Below are 15,149 nucleotides of genomic sequence, written 5' to 3' on the forward strand. Positions count from 1 at the left end.
GGAAGCCACATCGAAGGAGAATGTGAACACCGCTTCGGGTAGTTTCAAATTATCCAAGATCGCGTCAACAATTATGCACGTAACAAGCGGCACGTCACTGCCGCCAGATGGGTCATGAACTCACGTCTTGAATTGTGAAGATATTGATTATTATACATATATCAACTATATTTGTCACAATGAATACGGGTCACACACACACACACACACGCACACACACACACACACACACACACACACACACACAATATATATATATATATATATATATATATATACACACATTTATATATATCTATATATGTATATATTTATATGTATATTTATATATATATCTATATATATATATATTTATATATATATATTTATATGTATGCATACACATATATATATACACATTTGTATATATACATAGATATATATTTGTGAATATATATATATGTATATATATACATCTATATATATATATATATATAAACACTTTCCCGCAGTGAAAGTCCTTCTGTCAAAGCCCAACCTCTCTACTAAGTCTGCGAAGGCTGAAGTATTAACAAATGCTGTTATCACCTCCTTGGAGATTCCGGCTACTGAAACCAGGGTCGCAGGTGGACGTCGGACGACACCCACGCCTTGCCCCTCTCGACATCAAGGAGACACAGGAGAAACCAACGAACATTTCAAGGAGAAATGGTGACTCTTCTTGGGTCATCGCTCCCATCTTTATAAAGCCTGGAATAACTGCCACAAAGATTAAGGAAAAAATCCCTGTGACAAGATTTTTAGACACAAAAGGACTTGTAGGTGCACCACATAAAGTAGTAATCCTCTGTCCGATAATGAACTGTCGTGGCTTGCGTGTCTCCTGAGAGGAATTAAGTGATTTTGCTTCTCGTTTCTCCCCTACAAGAGACAATGGTTAGGAATGCTGCCCACGTTTGTCCTCGTTGTTGTCACGCGGTTTACTTTCCCCGGTTCCCTGGGTAAGGTTGTCATGGTGGTATAGCTATCCTAGTTCGAAGTAATGTGAGCTTTTCCTGTCTTGGATTTATCACTCCACTACAGGCTGTTACTCTGTTACTGTGCTGTTTTTTTTCTTTTCTTTTTCTCTTCGTCGGCAGTATACGTCATGCAAGGTCTACTTTCCTTCCAGTGTCACAGATGAGAGAGGTAATCTTGACTACCTCGCACATGGCCTTACCTCACCCTTTCTTCTGTTAAGTGATATGAATGGTCGCCCTCCTATGCGGGGTGACTGCACTATCACTGCACGAGGCGTTTTACTCTTATCCCTAGTAGGGGATAAAGAATTAGGAATTCTAAATACTGGTGATATCATTCTATATCCAAACCGGTACTTCTACTGTCACTGATATCTCCTCCTTTTGTTCATTTAATGCTACTTTAGAGGTGATAACAGCAGTTGTTAACACTTCAGCCTTCACAGACTTAGTAGAAAGGTTGGGCTTTGACAGAAGGACTTTCACTGCGGGCAATGCCAGATCCGCATGGAAGTGTCCTATCCTCATACGAAAGGTGAGCCACAGACTGGCCATCCTCGCTGGCGCCTGGATAAAGCAGACTGGCTGTTATCAGAACTGAGGCAGACGTTGTCTTTGGCGCAGTCTTCCCTCTGTGTTGTCGAAGTGACAGCTTGTCTGACACTGTTTCTGTTTTTACTGCAGAGGTATCGGCAAATGTACTTTATAATTTATCGACTCCAGAAGTGCCGTATCAGCCTTGTAATCTTTTAGTTCTTTTACAAATCATCCATTAGTGTTATCATCCATGTAGAGACTATATGTCCTCGAACGTCGGGGCCATCTGGTAGGGTTCAGTTGGATTCCAGTCCATGCTGACGTAGCTGGAAATGAGCCGGCAGACAGACTTGCTAAGGCGGCGGCGGCCCGAGGTGCTCCTCCTTCCCCACTACCTTCTAAAGACCTATTCCTCCACCATTCGCCTGGCAGTTCGGGCATAATAGCAACGGAGTCTCTTTCTACCATCACAAAGATGGGAGAAATAACTTTAACAGCAATCTTCCCTTCTTGTCATGCGGGCGTCAAGAGTCGCCGCGGCCAAACAGCCCTGACCCGTCTTGGGAGAGGTCATACCCGACTGACCCACGGATATCTCATATCTTGAGCCATACTACGAAGACTGGCTGGTCCCCCTGACTATGCGACACTAGCTGGTCGAGTGTCCCAGTCTTGTTGAGTTGCGAGAAGGGGATCCATCTTGGAGTCAGGATGGTACCTTCCACCTTTCGCTAATCCTTGGGAGAAAGGTGCCTCACTTCCGGATGTGAGGTTTAAGCGTTTTTGAAGGAAGCTTTTCTTGAAGATATAACTCTCATTTTTTCTCAACTTAGCTAAACAATTGTCAAATTCTTTTAATGTATCTTAATGAAAACGTTTGTTTTGTAGTATTTATTCCTCATGTTACATTTTGATTAACTATATACCCTGCAGTTGCGGCGCCGAGTATGATTTTTCATTAATGATTAATTCATTAATCATTCATGTCTGAATACACCCCAGACTACATTTAAACACTCACCTCCGTTTACAGAAACGAAAGAAGTTCTTAAGGTACATTTCAATACAAATGACAATCAAAGCACGCTTTATGTATTCCTCATATAGAATTAAATAGTTAAAAAATTATTTACTCAACAGTGAAAACCACAAAAGGCACAAATTATATCAAAACAGGGCGCAGTGTGTGGATAGTAATGTCCGTGTTCCCGAGAACCGGAAGAGCCTTCATCCCGGCCGTGTTTTCGTGCGATCAGCTGGCGACGGTGAAATCCCGCAACCCGACGGCGAAGACTTCCTTTTTTAAAAAATAACACCACAAGATGGGTTACACAGACAACCCCGATGGCAAGGAATGCTTCCAGAAGATTTGGGCGTGCACCAAGTACAGTGGAATGCTGGGTAAGACGAATTAGTGTGGAAATTCCTGATTCCTTTTGGTCTAAAGTTCCGTGATTGTTGAGTTGAGAACCTGTTTGCTTTTCTTCTTTCTCATGTGGAATACGTTACTCTTTTAATTCATTTGATATTAAAAACACAATCACGAAATTAAAGACAATTATGCAAAATAAAAGCCTACTGAGATTGTTGAAAAAAAAAAACCAACCCGGTAATGCAACCTTCATAAAAAAATAATAATAAAAAAAAAAAATGTATATCATTATCGAGTATGAATAAAAGTATCGATAAGAATACTGGCAGAGATCGATTAATTCAGAAATATTGTTCATCCATGACATATCCGTTGCGAGTTAAAAATTGAAAATTATTGAGTTTATTATCAATATAAGGCATGTGAGGTAATTGCTGTGGTCTCCAGGCCTTTGGTGCTGCAACAAAGGTTAACAAACAGCCCCAATATCCTGGTAAGAATGAGACTGGTTCCATATTCGATAATAAAATGTCCGTGAGGTCTGGAGTACTGGTAGATCTTTAAATCATTTAGACAACATATTAGTTTTGGCATTCACTCAAGATACTTCGGCATGAATTTTTTGGGGGGAGATGAAATGGATGTTGCTGTTATGATTGTAACTGGTGATCATCTTATTTGTTTCAAAAACCCTGTGTTAATTTCCCAGTTTCACGAGCCATCCAACATTGCTACTATTATTCTGTGTTTCAATTATGCACATACTAACATGCGTGAATCTTCCGTTGTTTTCTAACACATGTAATTGTGTTTTCGTAACTGTTTTAGAAGAGACCGAACTCTTCTGCATCTTATTCTATGCCTGCACAGATTATTTCATGTATCAGTGAGCATATTCTTCCCTTTGATTATGATATTGTCATTGTATATTCTTATACATGTATACCAGAGGGGAATTCCATTGGTGAAATGTCTTATTTTTGGTAATTACAGGCAAAATATACCTTGTGAACTGGGAAACTGAAGCTATGGCATCTACTTTTTCAGTACAGATGTGATATTCTTTGATAAAGATAGATGTACTGCTGATATATACTGATTTAGATAGGTACAGTTACAAATGCAGGCAGCAATTTTGAATTAATAATCTCAATAGTAAGGTAGGGCATCAAGTTCATGAGGGAAATTGTAGGTTGAATCAAGCTGAATTATGGGGGGGGGGGGGGGGGGGTTCAGATGGGTTATGTGTATTGCGTCATAGCAAAGCACTTCGTCTGCAGGGTACACCTGTACGCACGGCGATGTACTAGAGCGCGTGGAGCAGAACGTTCCGCTTGATGTAGCTGACTCCCACGCCCAGTGTCTGGCCGTAGCTTGAAATCACGGAAGTTTATCATGCCCAGGGATTTCTGTTACCCAGCAGTGATGGGTTATAACACTACTAAAAAATACTTGAAATTGGCTAATGAAACTCTACAGGCATGCCCACCATCAAAGGAAATCCATGGACAAGAGCCCTTAGTCAAAAATGTTTATGGGAATACACCTTATGAACCCCTAACCAAGGGGCTCTGCCACATGGACCCAGTAGCCTTTCTATATACATGTTATTTAACGAGCCCTTTGGTAGTTAAACAATACATTCTAGCCGTAAACTCCACCGAACCCCTAGCCCCCTCCCCCCCAGGTATTTATATAATATTCTAACCATATCCTCCCACAATAATTCCTATATATAGCCATATTAGAGAACTAGAGAATTAAAATAATTCACCAGTACCAATATTGTAGTGATTCAGTGAGAGTATTTGAGACCATTACCTATTTTTCAATTGACCAGCCATAACATCCAATTCATGGTGCTCAAGCCTTACACAGGATAATCTCTGCAATATGGATGCACAAAGCTCAGCAGATTGAAGATTCTTGTGGAGGACTAAAAGTTGCAGTCATGGGTATAACAAATAATCCACAGACAAGAATGGTAATGCCACAAATAAAGGAAGAACATCACAAAAAGTGCCACTCACAGCCTAAGTCTAATCTCAAGTTTCAGCTCTATCTTTCCATGCATACTGAGGTGAAGACAATGTATCCTGGGGGTGTTAGGGGCAGAACCTCCCCTCAACCATCCTTTCAGGTAGTGCTCCAAAGGCAAACTCAATCATGGCAACTTGGATTCTTAATAAAACAGAACATAGAATTAGTCTGAAGAGTGCAGCCCAACTGTAAAGATTTACCACAGATTAGAGCAACTTTCATCTGGGTGTTTCACAAGCTGGTGGATTGTCATACCAGTAGCACCATGCACCTATTTTTGTAGGAGCCATGTGACCACAGCACAATTCCATTTAGCATTTAGGCTAAAACAATACCAATACCCAGCATCTGATATAATACTCTTCAACTATTGGCATATGCCAATGTCCCATTTTAAAGCCACTGTGTGTCATATAAATATTTATTGATTGTTTATAGGCCTCCTGGGCAATTTATACTGAAATAATAAATCAATACAAGTTTTCATGCTAGAATGTATATTTGAGGGTACAAGTTACCATAATGAATAATTACTGAACTGACATTTCACTATTTGTTAGAACATATGCATTGTATATTTTTTCTCATGAAGATGAATAGGAATTAATTAAAAGATGAATAATGTATTAGACAGTTTTCAGTGTAATTATAGCTTTTGATATACATACATCACAAACTAAACAGTCTACGGAACTGATAGATCAGTATATTTTATGACAGGTATCTTTTTTGACAGTTGATGTAAATTGAGCATTAACCCGAAGCTGTGAGTTTACTTTATGAATTGTTTTTACACATAGAAGGCTACACTTGTACTAAATCACCAATGAGCTAATTATGAGTACTGTTTACCCTTTTCCTGGATTTATGAAAATATTTTATGTTATCATGTCAGTAACATTATAGTAATTATGTCTGTCATAAAAATAATACCACCAATATTCATAGCATTAGTAGAAAAAGGTCACAAGGTCTACTAATTGACTCCTTTTTGGCTTAGCACTTACAGAGACATTTCACAATAATTTCTAAATTGGGCACAGCATTTCCCTGGCAACATTGAGTTAAGAAAAGTTCTAAATAAAAAATGAAAAGTAGGAGCAACCTTTGACCACTTTCATGATGACTATAATGTATAAAGTTTGTAGGGTATAATTACAATTTTGTGCATATATATATGAGGCATAAAGTACATAAGGAACTATTGGTCGAAGTTCTATCCTTCCAGAATATAGTTTGCCTTGACGATAGAGCTAAAGGCACACTCCACTGTGATGGCTTGAATAGTTATCAGAGGTTTCCTTGGAGAAAGAGTGTATAATAACAGAAAAAGATTGTCTGTTTACAAGCTGCTGATAGCAACCTTTTTGCATCACTAATGATCAAATAGCTTGCATATGTTTTGCAGCAATATGTATCCTTTATGTATGTTGTTTGATTTTATTGAAATTGAAAATATTACCAGCCTTTTAGTGTTAGGAAGAAATTAAATAATAATTTTATGGAAGGAACCATATTCCTTCATAAGTTCAGAATTTTTCAGAATGTTTTATTGGTGTTCAAGTGATATGGTTTGTAGTTCATATTAGCCTGGTTTCAGAATATGACATAAATATTCGCTATTCTCTGAATTGAAGAAGAAAATATTGGTGCGTAATAAATTATATTATGATATCACTAATACCAATAGTTTCAAAATGGCTGTATTGAGAAAAGGAATTGTTATTAATCAAATATTTTATCCACAAACACATTTTTGAAAGGTATTAAAGACACTAGGTTTTTGATCACACTTCTTTAAAGATCCAGAGGTCCTCTTTTCATCACTGAAACCACAGCCTCTCTGTCAGAGTTTAGCACCTTCAGTTACAGCTATCCTTGCTCCCAGAATAACACACTGAACTATGTCTTTCCTTCTCTTACAGGACTTGTTGTATCTACCTATGATGTGTTGATGTACACCAAACCTCAGGGTTACGTGCCCACACTGGGAGCCTATATTCGTTCTACTGTTCCCCTGGCTGGTGCAGGTGCCGTCTTCGCTGCCGTCACCTGTGCCTCCACAAGTCTGCGAGGAAAGGATGACAAACTCAACTACTTTCTAGGGGGGAAGCTCAGCCGGTGGCATTATCGGTGTAGCTGGTAAGATGGTGTCGTTTTGATTCTTGCTGTTTTACCTTTTCTCCTTTTCTCTTCGCTGGTTGAGATAAACTGACTATCAGCTATAGGGGTCTTTCTTTAAAAATAGTAGTGGTGCAGTTTGAGTAACTTCATTCTTTAAAATGAGTTTCAGAATATTTCTCCATTTTGGTATCTGAGTATGATTTTTATCTTTTTGTGAATTCTATTTTTCTTTTCTTTTCTTCTCTTTTTCGTATTAGTTTCTAGCAAACATATTTTCCTTATTGGTAAACTTATTGCCATTTGTATTTCTTGTGTATATTTAGATCCATTAGATTTATGCAAATGAAACCTTAGAAATATAGATAACTCAGGTGTGAGAGTCAGACTTTATCTCGAAAGCCGTGTCTCCTTTTCACCATTATGTTGTATTTAGATTGTATTTTAGTTTTATTTATTCAATTGTTTATTTAGTTTTATTTAGTTTTGTATATATACTTTTTATTGTTTATTTAGTTTTATTCAGTTTTGTATATATCCTTTTTATTGTTTATTTAGTTTTATTTGTTTATTGGTTATTGATATATATTTATTTATAGTTTATTTATTTTTATTTATTCATTTATAGTTTATATATTTTTATTTATTTATTTATTTACTTATTTATTTATTTACTGTTTATATATATGTATTTTTTTAATTGTTTATTTTTATGTATTTTTCATTTTTTCAGCCCGAAGCTTCCGCGTTGGAGTGCCCACCGCCTTCCTGCTGGGTGTGTGCGCCATCATCTACAAGGACTCGAAGGACTGCGGCTGGAAGCTCTTCCCTGAAGTCACTCACAGAGTTGGCTCCTTTGACCATGTTAATTATGACTTCACCCTCCAAAAGCCATACAAGTAAAATGGGGTTTATTTTTGTCGCCAGCCATAATTATGGAACAGAACTAGTTTCCAGGAAATGATAGTAGATTGAAATTCCTCAAATGATGATATAGAAGTTTCAAAAAATGTATTTCGGAGGAGATGGAGCCAAAATTATTACATGCAACAAACGAAAAAAGGATGAACATCAGTATAACTTAGTGAAAAAGTTTGTAACACGAAATTAATGACCATACCTAAGTTTAGATGGATGTTTACAGTGTAAATAAATATTTATAATAAGATATTATTGTGTATCCATATATCCTTTCCTTCAACAGATAAAAATTAATATATCCTTAATGGAATTATTGTTCAATACCTATATTTGTTAAATCTTTAATGAAAATTTCCATTTTGGAGAAAGTTGCTAGAGATGCAGACTGACCTTTCAGTCAAGATTTACTTTGAAACAAATTCTGTGAAAGTGATACCTTTAACAAAGCTTGTTATATGAAATTTGTGAAGTAAGTTCATAATAATGTAATGAAAAGTAATTTGCAATTATGTCTAAAGGATTGCCTCTCTAAGCCCAGTTCATAGTGCAGCCACTTGTATCTACATTATATTGCTCTCTCTATGCTACTAATTTATGAAATAATATCTCTCAGTACACTAACTACTAATGAGTGTTATAGGCTGCATTTTCTTGATATTAACTTTTAAATGTGTCATTTTATTTTCTCATATTTTCATATATCTTGAGTAGAAGCACATAATCACCTAGGAGTCAATTACTAGGCCTAATTGACCTCAGCTGGTTACCCAAATCCATGAAATCTTGAGATAGTATTTATTTATTATTACCATTACAAATATTATCATCACTATTATCATCATTATCATAAGGATAATGTTATTAGATATAATAGCTGGTTATAAATTCAGTTCTTTGCAAAAAATAAAGTATAGGGCAGACTGGTAAGATGTGCCTTTTAATTGACTCCATGTAGAACCACAAACAAAACTGACAAACTAAAACCCTACAGTTAACAAAGGGTATATACATGCCAACCAAGAATCAATAGGTTGCGAAAAGGGTCTCAACAGTTCATTTATTAGGATGATGAACTTGAAACCTCATGTAAATATTGTAAGAATCCTTTATTTTACATTAAGAAAGGGGAAAATTAAAAGAATTTTGCACATTAGACAAAATGTTTATTAATAGTTGAAAGTATAATCAATATGCTTTATAATTCTATATAGCTATAATTAATCATCATACATTTGCAATTAAAACTATGTATGGAACTTTAGTAACAAATCAGAGTTAAAAGATACTGGACTCTACTACACTGATACACTAATTAAGGAGCATGCCATCATGATGTAGAGGAATGATACATCAAAGGATATTGACTGTTTTTGGCTGTTTCTTGGTACAGTGTAGTTTTTCAAACCTTCATATATCGTTCTGCAATAGAAAAGAAAGAAGACCAAGTTACAAACTTATTCCAATTTTCTTTCTTTTTTTCTCATCCTTTTTCCAACTTTGTTTCTTTTTTCTTTTCTTTTTTTATTCAATGGTCAAGCTAAAAGAGGTAAAGAATTCTTACGTCATCATGGGGTTGATCCCTAAGCCACACCAGCCTTTGAAATCATCATCGTCAATAGCCCAGTTCATAGCCCCAAGGTAGCCATTCTCTCGAATATAGTCCACCTTGATCTTTAGGCTCTCGGGGTCTTCGTACCCAATCCACTGGTCTCCTTGAGAAAAGGGCGATTTTTTAATACATATTGAGTCACAGCAGTGCATTTTATAGTGTGAAAGTATGATTGTATTATTAATATTTAACCATTAGTTTTTGTAAAGTTACAGGCTATTTGGGGAAATTTTGCATGTAATCTGTAAATATAATGGAAAGTGTACATTTCTTCAAATTTATATACTTGTGCTTAATGATAACTGTGAATAGCATTCCCTGTGCTGAGTGAAATAGCAGAAAAAAAAGAGAAAGAAAAGTAAAAGTAATTGAAATTTATAATGTTTTTTAAGTAAAGCTTGAGGACTGTTCCAAGTGTTTAATAAGATATAAAATAATAACAAGAAAATGTTTACATTAAACACACTTATAACTGCATGTACAAGAATGTATAGAAGTGTTCACACATCTTTTGCCTTAGTGATATTATTCATGTAGATTAATGTACACAGTACTGTAAAGCATGGCTTCTAAAGGACAAGAAATTATCTTACCTTTGTATGTATAAGGAACTAAACCTTCATTATCCCATTCTCTTGTCCACTCAGGGTCATTCATCAAGGTTGTACAGATCTAGTGTAAAAATGTGATTAAGTGTCATGCTTACATTGCTCATACAAATGAGTATTAGGATCAAGGCACAAGATTTATACTGGTATATTTCAAGGTAATCATATCTAGCTCCAATTTGCACTATAATTATAAAATAAATGTCTGTGACTTACCTAGCCTCTCTTCAGCCTAGCATAAACTGGCGGATAGAAGCAGTTTACAAGTACGACTTGCATGATATTGCTAATTGACAGCATGAATACATGTCTCTAATTATTGATTAAGATATGACAAATAAGCGAAAAAATTGGTGTACCAATGTCAGTCCATGAGAAGGCTATGCTCATTCAACAGTTTCTCTGATAATCAGATTATAAAAGCTTCCTACCTCAAAGTATACCAGTACAGTAGGATCTCCTAATATAGGACCTGGATTCCCAGCCCCAGTGATCGGGGCATGGAGTCCATGTAGAGAAGGATCAGATAGTGTGAAGCTTCGTCCATAGAAGGGCACTCCTAGCACCAGCTTGTCTCGTGGGCATCCAAATTCCTCCCAAAGAAGTGATCCGTCATTCTGCTCGTAAAAGATGGGACTTCAGTTTACAATTTGTAGTGCTTAGGTGATGTGGAATATCAAAATGTGATCCAAACTGTTTTGTTATCTAATGATGAGAAAAGGTACTTGTGATGTTGGTCAACACACCAAGTTTATTTCCTCGAGAATACCAAAGTCAATGTCAGGTCTTCGATAGAGCATTGAATGCACGTCGGCGAAGTCATTCCACACTCCTCGCAGATCGTAGCCCATAAGGTGCACTGCATCAACTGCTCTGAAGTAATGCATTTATTCATGTTCATTTAACCATAAAAGAATATATTTCTTGATTTCATTATGCGCCCGCCCATTATAAAGACACAATCTTGGTACCTACATTAAAATCTTGGGAAAGACTATCACAGTACATCACTCCGGGATGTACATTTCATTAAAGGCGTCAAATGAAGACTATTTTTATTAATTTTGATCATTGTCGCCGCTGTTAGCTGTACCTGCACAGTTCTGGGACGCTGTATCCATCTTGCAATCTATATCTCACGATAGGAACTGCCATGGTCAGCTCCAGGCCTTGGCTCTCCGCATCCAGGGCCGCCCGTAATTCGTCCATCTAATTAGAGCATGCGGCATCATTGGCCAGGTAGCATTACGCTATTTAGAGGTATTGTCTTAAAAATAATAATAATAATGGTAAAATAATCGAACATATCAACCTTTTATATTGAACTGAGGAGATGGGAGTTACCAGTAACCGAAAATGTTCTTTGTCATCGGGGGTATCGGGATATTCCCAGTCTACATCAACACCATCGAACTTATACGTCTTTACAAGATCTGAAAATATAGCAGGGTCATTTGACGATTACACATCAACCAAATGGCTAACAGACTCGCACACATTATCAAATTAGCAATATTCAGAATAAGCAGAAATCAATTCAACTCTTTTCCAATTGTCATATCAATAATCATGATCACGCGAGTTAAGTTGCAAACAGCTAACACTCAATAGTATAAGTATGCTCCATCTTTCTCTCTCCCTCTCCCTCTCCCTCTCACTCCATCTCCCTCTCCCTCTCCCTCTCCCTCTCTCCCTCTCCCTCCATCTCCCTCTCCCTCTCCCTCTCCCTCTCCCTCTCCCTCTCCCTCTCCCTCTCCCTCTCCCTCTCCCTCTCCCTCTCCTCTCCTCCTCTCTCTTCTCCTCTCTCTCTCTCTCTCTCTCTCTCTCTCTCTCTCTCTCTCTCTCTCTCTCTCTCTCTCTCTCTCTCTCTCTCTCTCTCCTTCCCTTCCTCCCTCTCCCTCTGCCTCTCGCTCTCCTCCACCACTCACCTATAACACTCCTGACGAAAATGTCTCTTTGCTCCTTGACGCTGGCCATCTGCGAGAAGATCCCAGCGACCCCAGCGCCTCCGCCGCCTACGCCAAGGGTCGCAGTGAGGCCTGGGTAGCTCTCCTTCAAGCCGACAAACCTTTCGTAACCGCGTGCATCAATGTCGAACTTATGGAGAAGAAATTACTGGAATGATTGCGCTTGTAGATATCTGGGATGGTCTATAATTACCTTTAATACATAATGTGCTGTTTCAGAAGATTTTGCACTACTGGAAGTCTGTTAGGAGAGTACTGGATGTATTAATCGAGGCGCGATAATGTTAGAGCTCTAGGCTTGAAATTCATTACCAATTGCGTACCCTTCGATTTATTTCCGGCATTCCTGTCTAGAATTAAAAGTATATGCGCAATATATAGTACTGATCTTGTAAAACTATTAAGATTAAACAAGTTGTTAGATAAACGCAATCTGTCACACGGTACTTGCAAATCGGATTCATCCATGACCTTTGTATGTCGGTCTTCAGACTAACATGGCGGCTACGATGCTTTCCTATATTTTCTAAAGACTGGCTCCTCTTCATGCTTGGGTTTCCGATTACTTATATGCATTCTTTTGATCAGTTTGTAAGTAACTTTACAGTATTCCCAGATCATACTACGTTTCTAACGTCTCATTTACATGCCATGTATTAGTTTAACACAAAAAATGGCGGGAAATTAGTATTTCCAGAGGGAGTTCGTTTTTATCTTGATCTTGCATATTTACTTTCTAATCTGACCTTGAGAACTTGCACGTTTCTATTTTTTTCTAGTCATATGTGACCTTCAACTTTTCTAACCAAATAATATTCCAAACCTCGCGACCGTGCCTTTATCAAGTTCAATAATATCTAATATCTAACCAAACCTTGTGACCTTACACTTGGTATCGAAGGCATGACCTCCCACGTGATGTTGGAGAGGTCAGCGAAAGCGTAGATGATGTGAGAACAGAGATCACCAGGAATGTCCTCGATCCTGTAGCTGGCTCCCCCAGGGCGGTAGACAGTGGCTGACTGGTAGTAACAAACCCTTCTCGCTGGCTTCCCTGACACGATCTCGGGCTCAGCTGTGAAGTGTATATGGTAATTCGTGAAGATTTTATTGAAAGTTGGAATAATGCAATGCCGCATTGATATATAAATATCAATAGTGGGTCGTGTGCTACGGCTGGTTTAGCACTGGTCCTCCGGTTCATACCTGGAGTGACCAAGGTTCGAGTCTTAGTCAGAAATATTTCATTTTAAAAGGATATCAAGGGTATTTATCATGTGGATCTTATAATCACAGGAAGTTGCATTATATGTTTGTTTGTTTTTTCGTTTGTCTTACAGTTAGATGCGAGGATTTGTTGCAGTGATCCACATGTCACGATTAATAATAGCCATAAACCTGCTGCCATCCAGTGTCGATTTGCCATGGCTGATGAGCTGAAGTTCAGGAAATTTAAGTGGGTATTGTTAGAGATTGCCTTTTCTTTTTCCGTTTATTTATTCGTTTTTGTTTCCCTATCTGTTTGTTGGTTTTGTCTTTGCGTTATAATGCATGCTCTCTCGAACATGTATCATGAGATTCAACTTTCCTGATTGACTGAATGTTGTTGCGCTTGCAATTAAAAGTGATTTCATAAAAATAAATAAATCATTTCATTTTAAAAGAAGCAGGAATAACAGTTACATCAGTAAAGTCCGAAAAAATACAGTACATAATTGAGAGAGAAATCTATTACATGACGATCAACACTCACCAAGATACAGCTCTTCTTGCGTCAGATTGCTTATGGTGATTATCAACAATCTGCCCTCGCTCTTTCCTGACGGCGCAGCGTGGGAAGTGGTTTCCTGTACTCTTATCTCTCTGGCTTATCTTAGGATTTTATTTCTCAACATTACTAAAGCAGTGTTACAGATAATTATAAATTATTGAAAATTTCCTGTGGACTTTTTTACTATTTTCGTTTTTTTTTTAATTTTCAATCTTATCTGCGGACACGTGTACAAATTCGTTTAGTTCTTAGAGCAGCATGAGTTAGCATACTGTTCATCGATGAATAGATAATCAAATCATTATAAAATCGCAACTAGCATAAAGTATCTATTTTTTTTTTAGAGATACCATCCAGGGAAAAAATGAACAACAGTCCTTGCTTATTATCACTAAGTAAGCAGCAGCTTTCTCGTGTCACATGTTTTTTTTAGATATCACAATAAAACATTGCAGTGTTCTTGTTCTGCCAGCTTTTGTTCTTATCACAGTGTCTTATGCATTTATGTATTTATTTATTTTTAATGCCGAGGAGCAGGCCTAGTTATTGAACTGTAAAGATACATATAATTATTTTGATAAAAACATACATTGAAGTATAAGGCAGTTTGATTTCTCTGGACTCAGACATCAATATATATTAAATATTTTATAAAATTATCTTTCATTTTCATACGATAGTAAGTTTGACCTTTAAGAAGGAACGTGCCGGTACTGAAAGAGGAAGAGAGGAGGAGTGATAAAGAGGAAGAGAGAAAGCATGATAAAGAGAGGGATTTTCGATTTTTGCTGATTTTTTTTTGTTTTTTTTTTCTTTATAAATCTTAAGAAAGTTGTGGTTCAGACCGCAATGTTAGTTTATTTGTTTGTTTTGTTCTAGTATTCCTATTAACTTTTTAATTTCCTTACAATGATTTATCAATTCTATCTGCGTTCATGTTTTACAGGATTTGTAATTTTTGTTCACCATTGGACGGGTATTCTGCACCACCTCGTTTATTCGATCTATCTTGAGAAGGACAAAATAAAGTCTCATTAAGTTCAAATATATTGCAATTATGGCACTTGCGATGGCATGGTTTGATTTAAAACAGAAAATTACACACACACACACACACGCACACACACACACACACACACGCACACACGCACACACACACACACACACACGCACACACACACACACACACACACGCACACACACAC

General features: G+C 37.2%; 2 protein-coding genes across 2 annotated transcripts; one reads left to right on the forward strand and one right to left on the reverse strand.

Moving 5' to 3' along the window:
- The first annotated feature begins 2,760 nt into the window (after positions 1 to 2,760).
- Positions 2,761 to 8,236, forward strand: LOC125028210 (NADH dehydrogenase [ubiquinone] 1 alpha subcomplex subunit 11-like). Its single transcript, XM_047617606.1, has 3 exons — positions 2,761 to 2,936; positions 6,873 to 7,089; positions 7,802 to 8,236. The coding sequence occupies exons 1-3, from the start codon at positions 2,858 to 2,860 to the stop codon at positions 7,899 to 7,901; spliced, it is 396 nt and encodes a 131-aa protein (XP_047473562.1). The 5' UTR covers positions 2,761 to 2,857; the 3' UTR covers positions 7,902 to 8,236.
- Positions 8,237 to 9,135: 899 nt separating this feature from the next.
- Positions 9,136 to 15,149, reverse strand: LOC125028208 (endochitinase-like). Its single transcript, XM_047617605.1, has 11 exons — positions 13,927 to 15,149; positions 13,512 to 13,609; positions 13,061 to 13,248; positions 12,135 to 12,303; positions 11,551 to 11,639; positions 11,300 to 11,415; positions 10,953 to 11,079; positions 10,638 to 10,823; positions 10,192 to 10,270; positions 9,551 to 9,701; positions 9,136 to 9,408 (listed from the first exon to the last, which is right to left on the reverse strand). Exons 2-11 carry the CDS (start codon positions 13,597 to 13,599, stop codon positions 9,285 to 9,287), a joined length of 1,317 nt encoding a protein of 438 aa, XP_047473561.1. The 5' UTR covers positions 13,600 to 13,609; positions 13,927 to 15,149; the 3' UTR covers positions 9,136 to 9,284.

Source organism: Penaeus chinensis, chromosome 8, assembly GCF_019202785.1.
Source record: "Penaeus chinensis breed Huanghai No. 1 chromosome 8, ASM1920278v2, whole genome shotgun sequence".
Taxonomy (NCBI): Eukaryota; Metazoa; Arthropoda; class Malacostraca; order Decapoda; family Penaeidae; genus Penaeus; species Penaeus chinensis.

What these genes read in the sequence shown, in the direction of transcription:
- LOC125028210 (XM_047617606.1), top strand. Translation starts at nt 2,858, where the DNA reads ATGGGTTACACAGACAACCCCGATGGCAAGGAATGCTTCCAGAAGATT. An exon ending in CAAGTACAGTGGAATGCTGG is followed by an intron (nt 2,937 to 6,872) that starts GTAAGACGAATT and finishes CTTCTCTTACAG; the next exon opens with GACTTGTTGTATCTACCTAT. An exon ending in TGGCATTATCGGTGTAGCTG is followed by an intron (nt 7,090 to 7,801) that starts GTAAGATGGTGT and finishes TCATTTTTTCAG; the next exon opens with CCCGAAGCTTCCGCGTTGGA.
- LOC125028208 (XM_047617605.1), bottom strand. Translation starts at nt 13,599, where the DNA reads ATGGCAAATCGACACTGGATGGCAGCAGGTTTATGGCTATTATTAATC. An exon ending in AGTTCCTTATACATACAAAG is followed by an intron (nt 9,702 to 10,191) that starts GTAAGATAATTT and finishes CCTTTTCTCAAG; the next exon opens with GAGACCAGTGGATTGGGTAC. An exon ending in GGGATCAACCCCATGATGAC is followed by an intron (nt 9,409 to 9,550) that starts GTAAGAATTCTT and finishes TTTCTATTGCAG; the next exon opens with AACGATATATGAAGGTTTGA.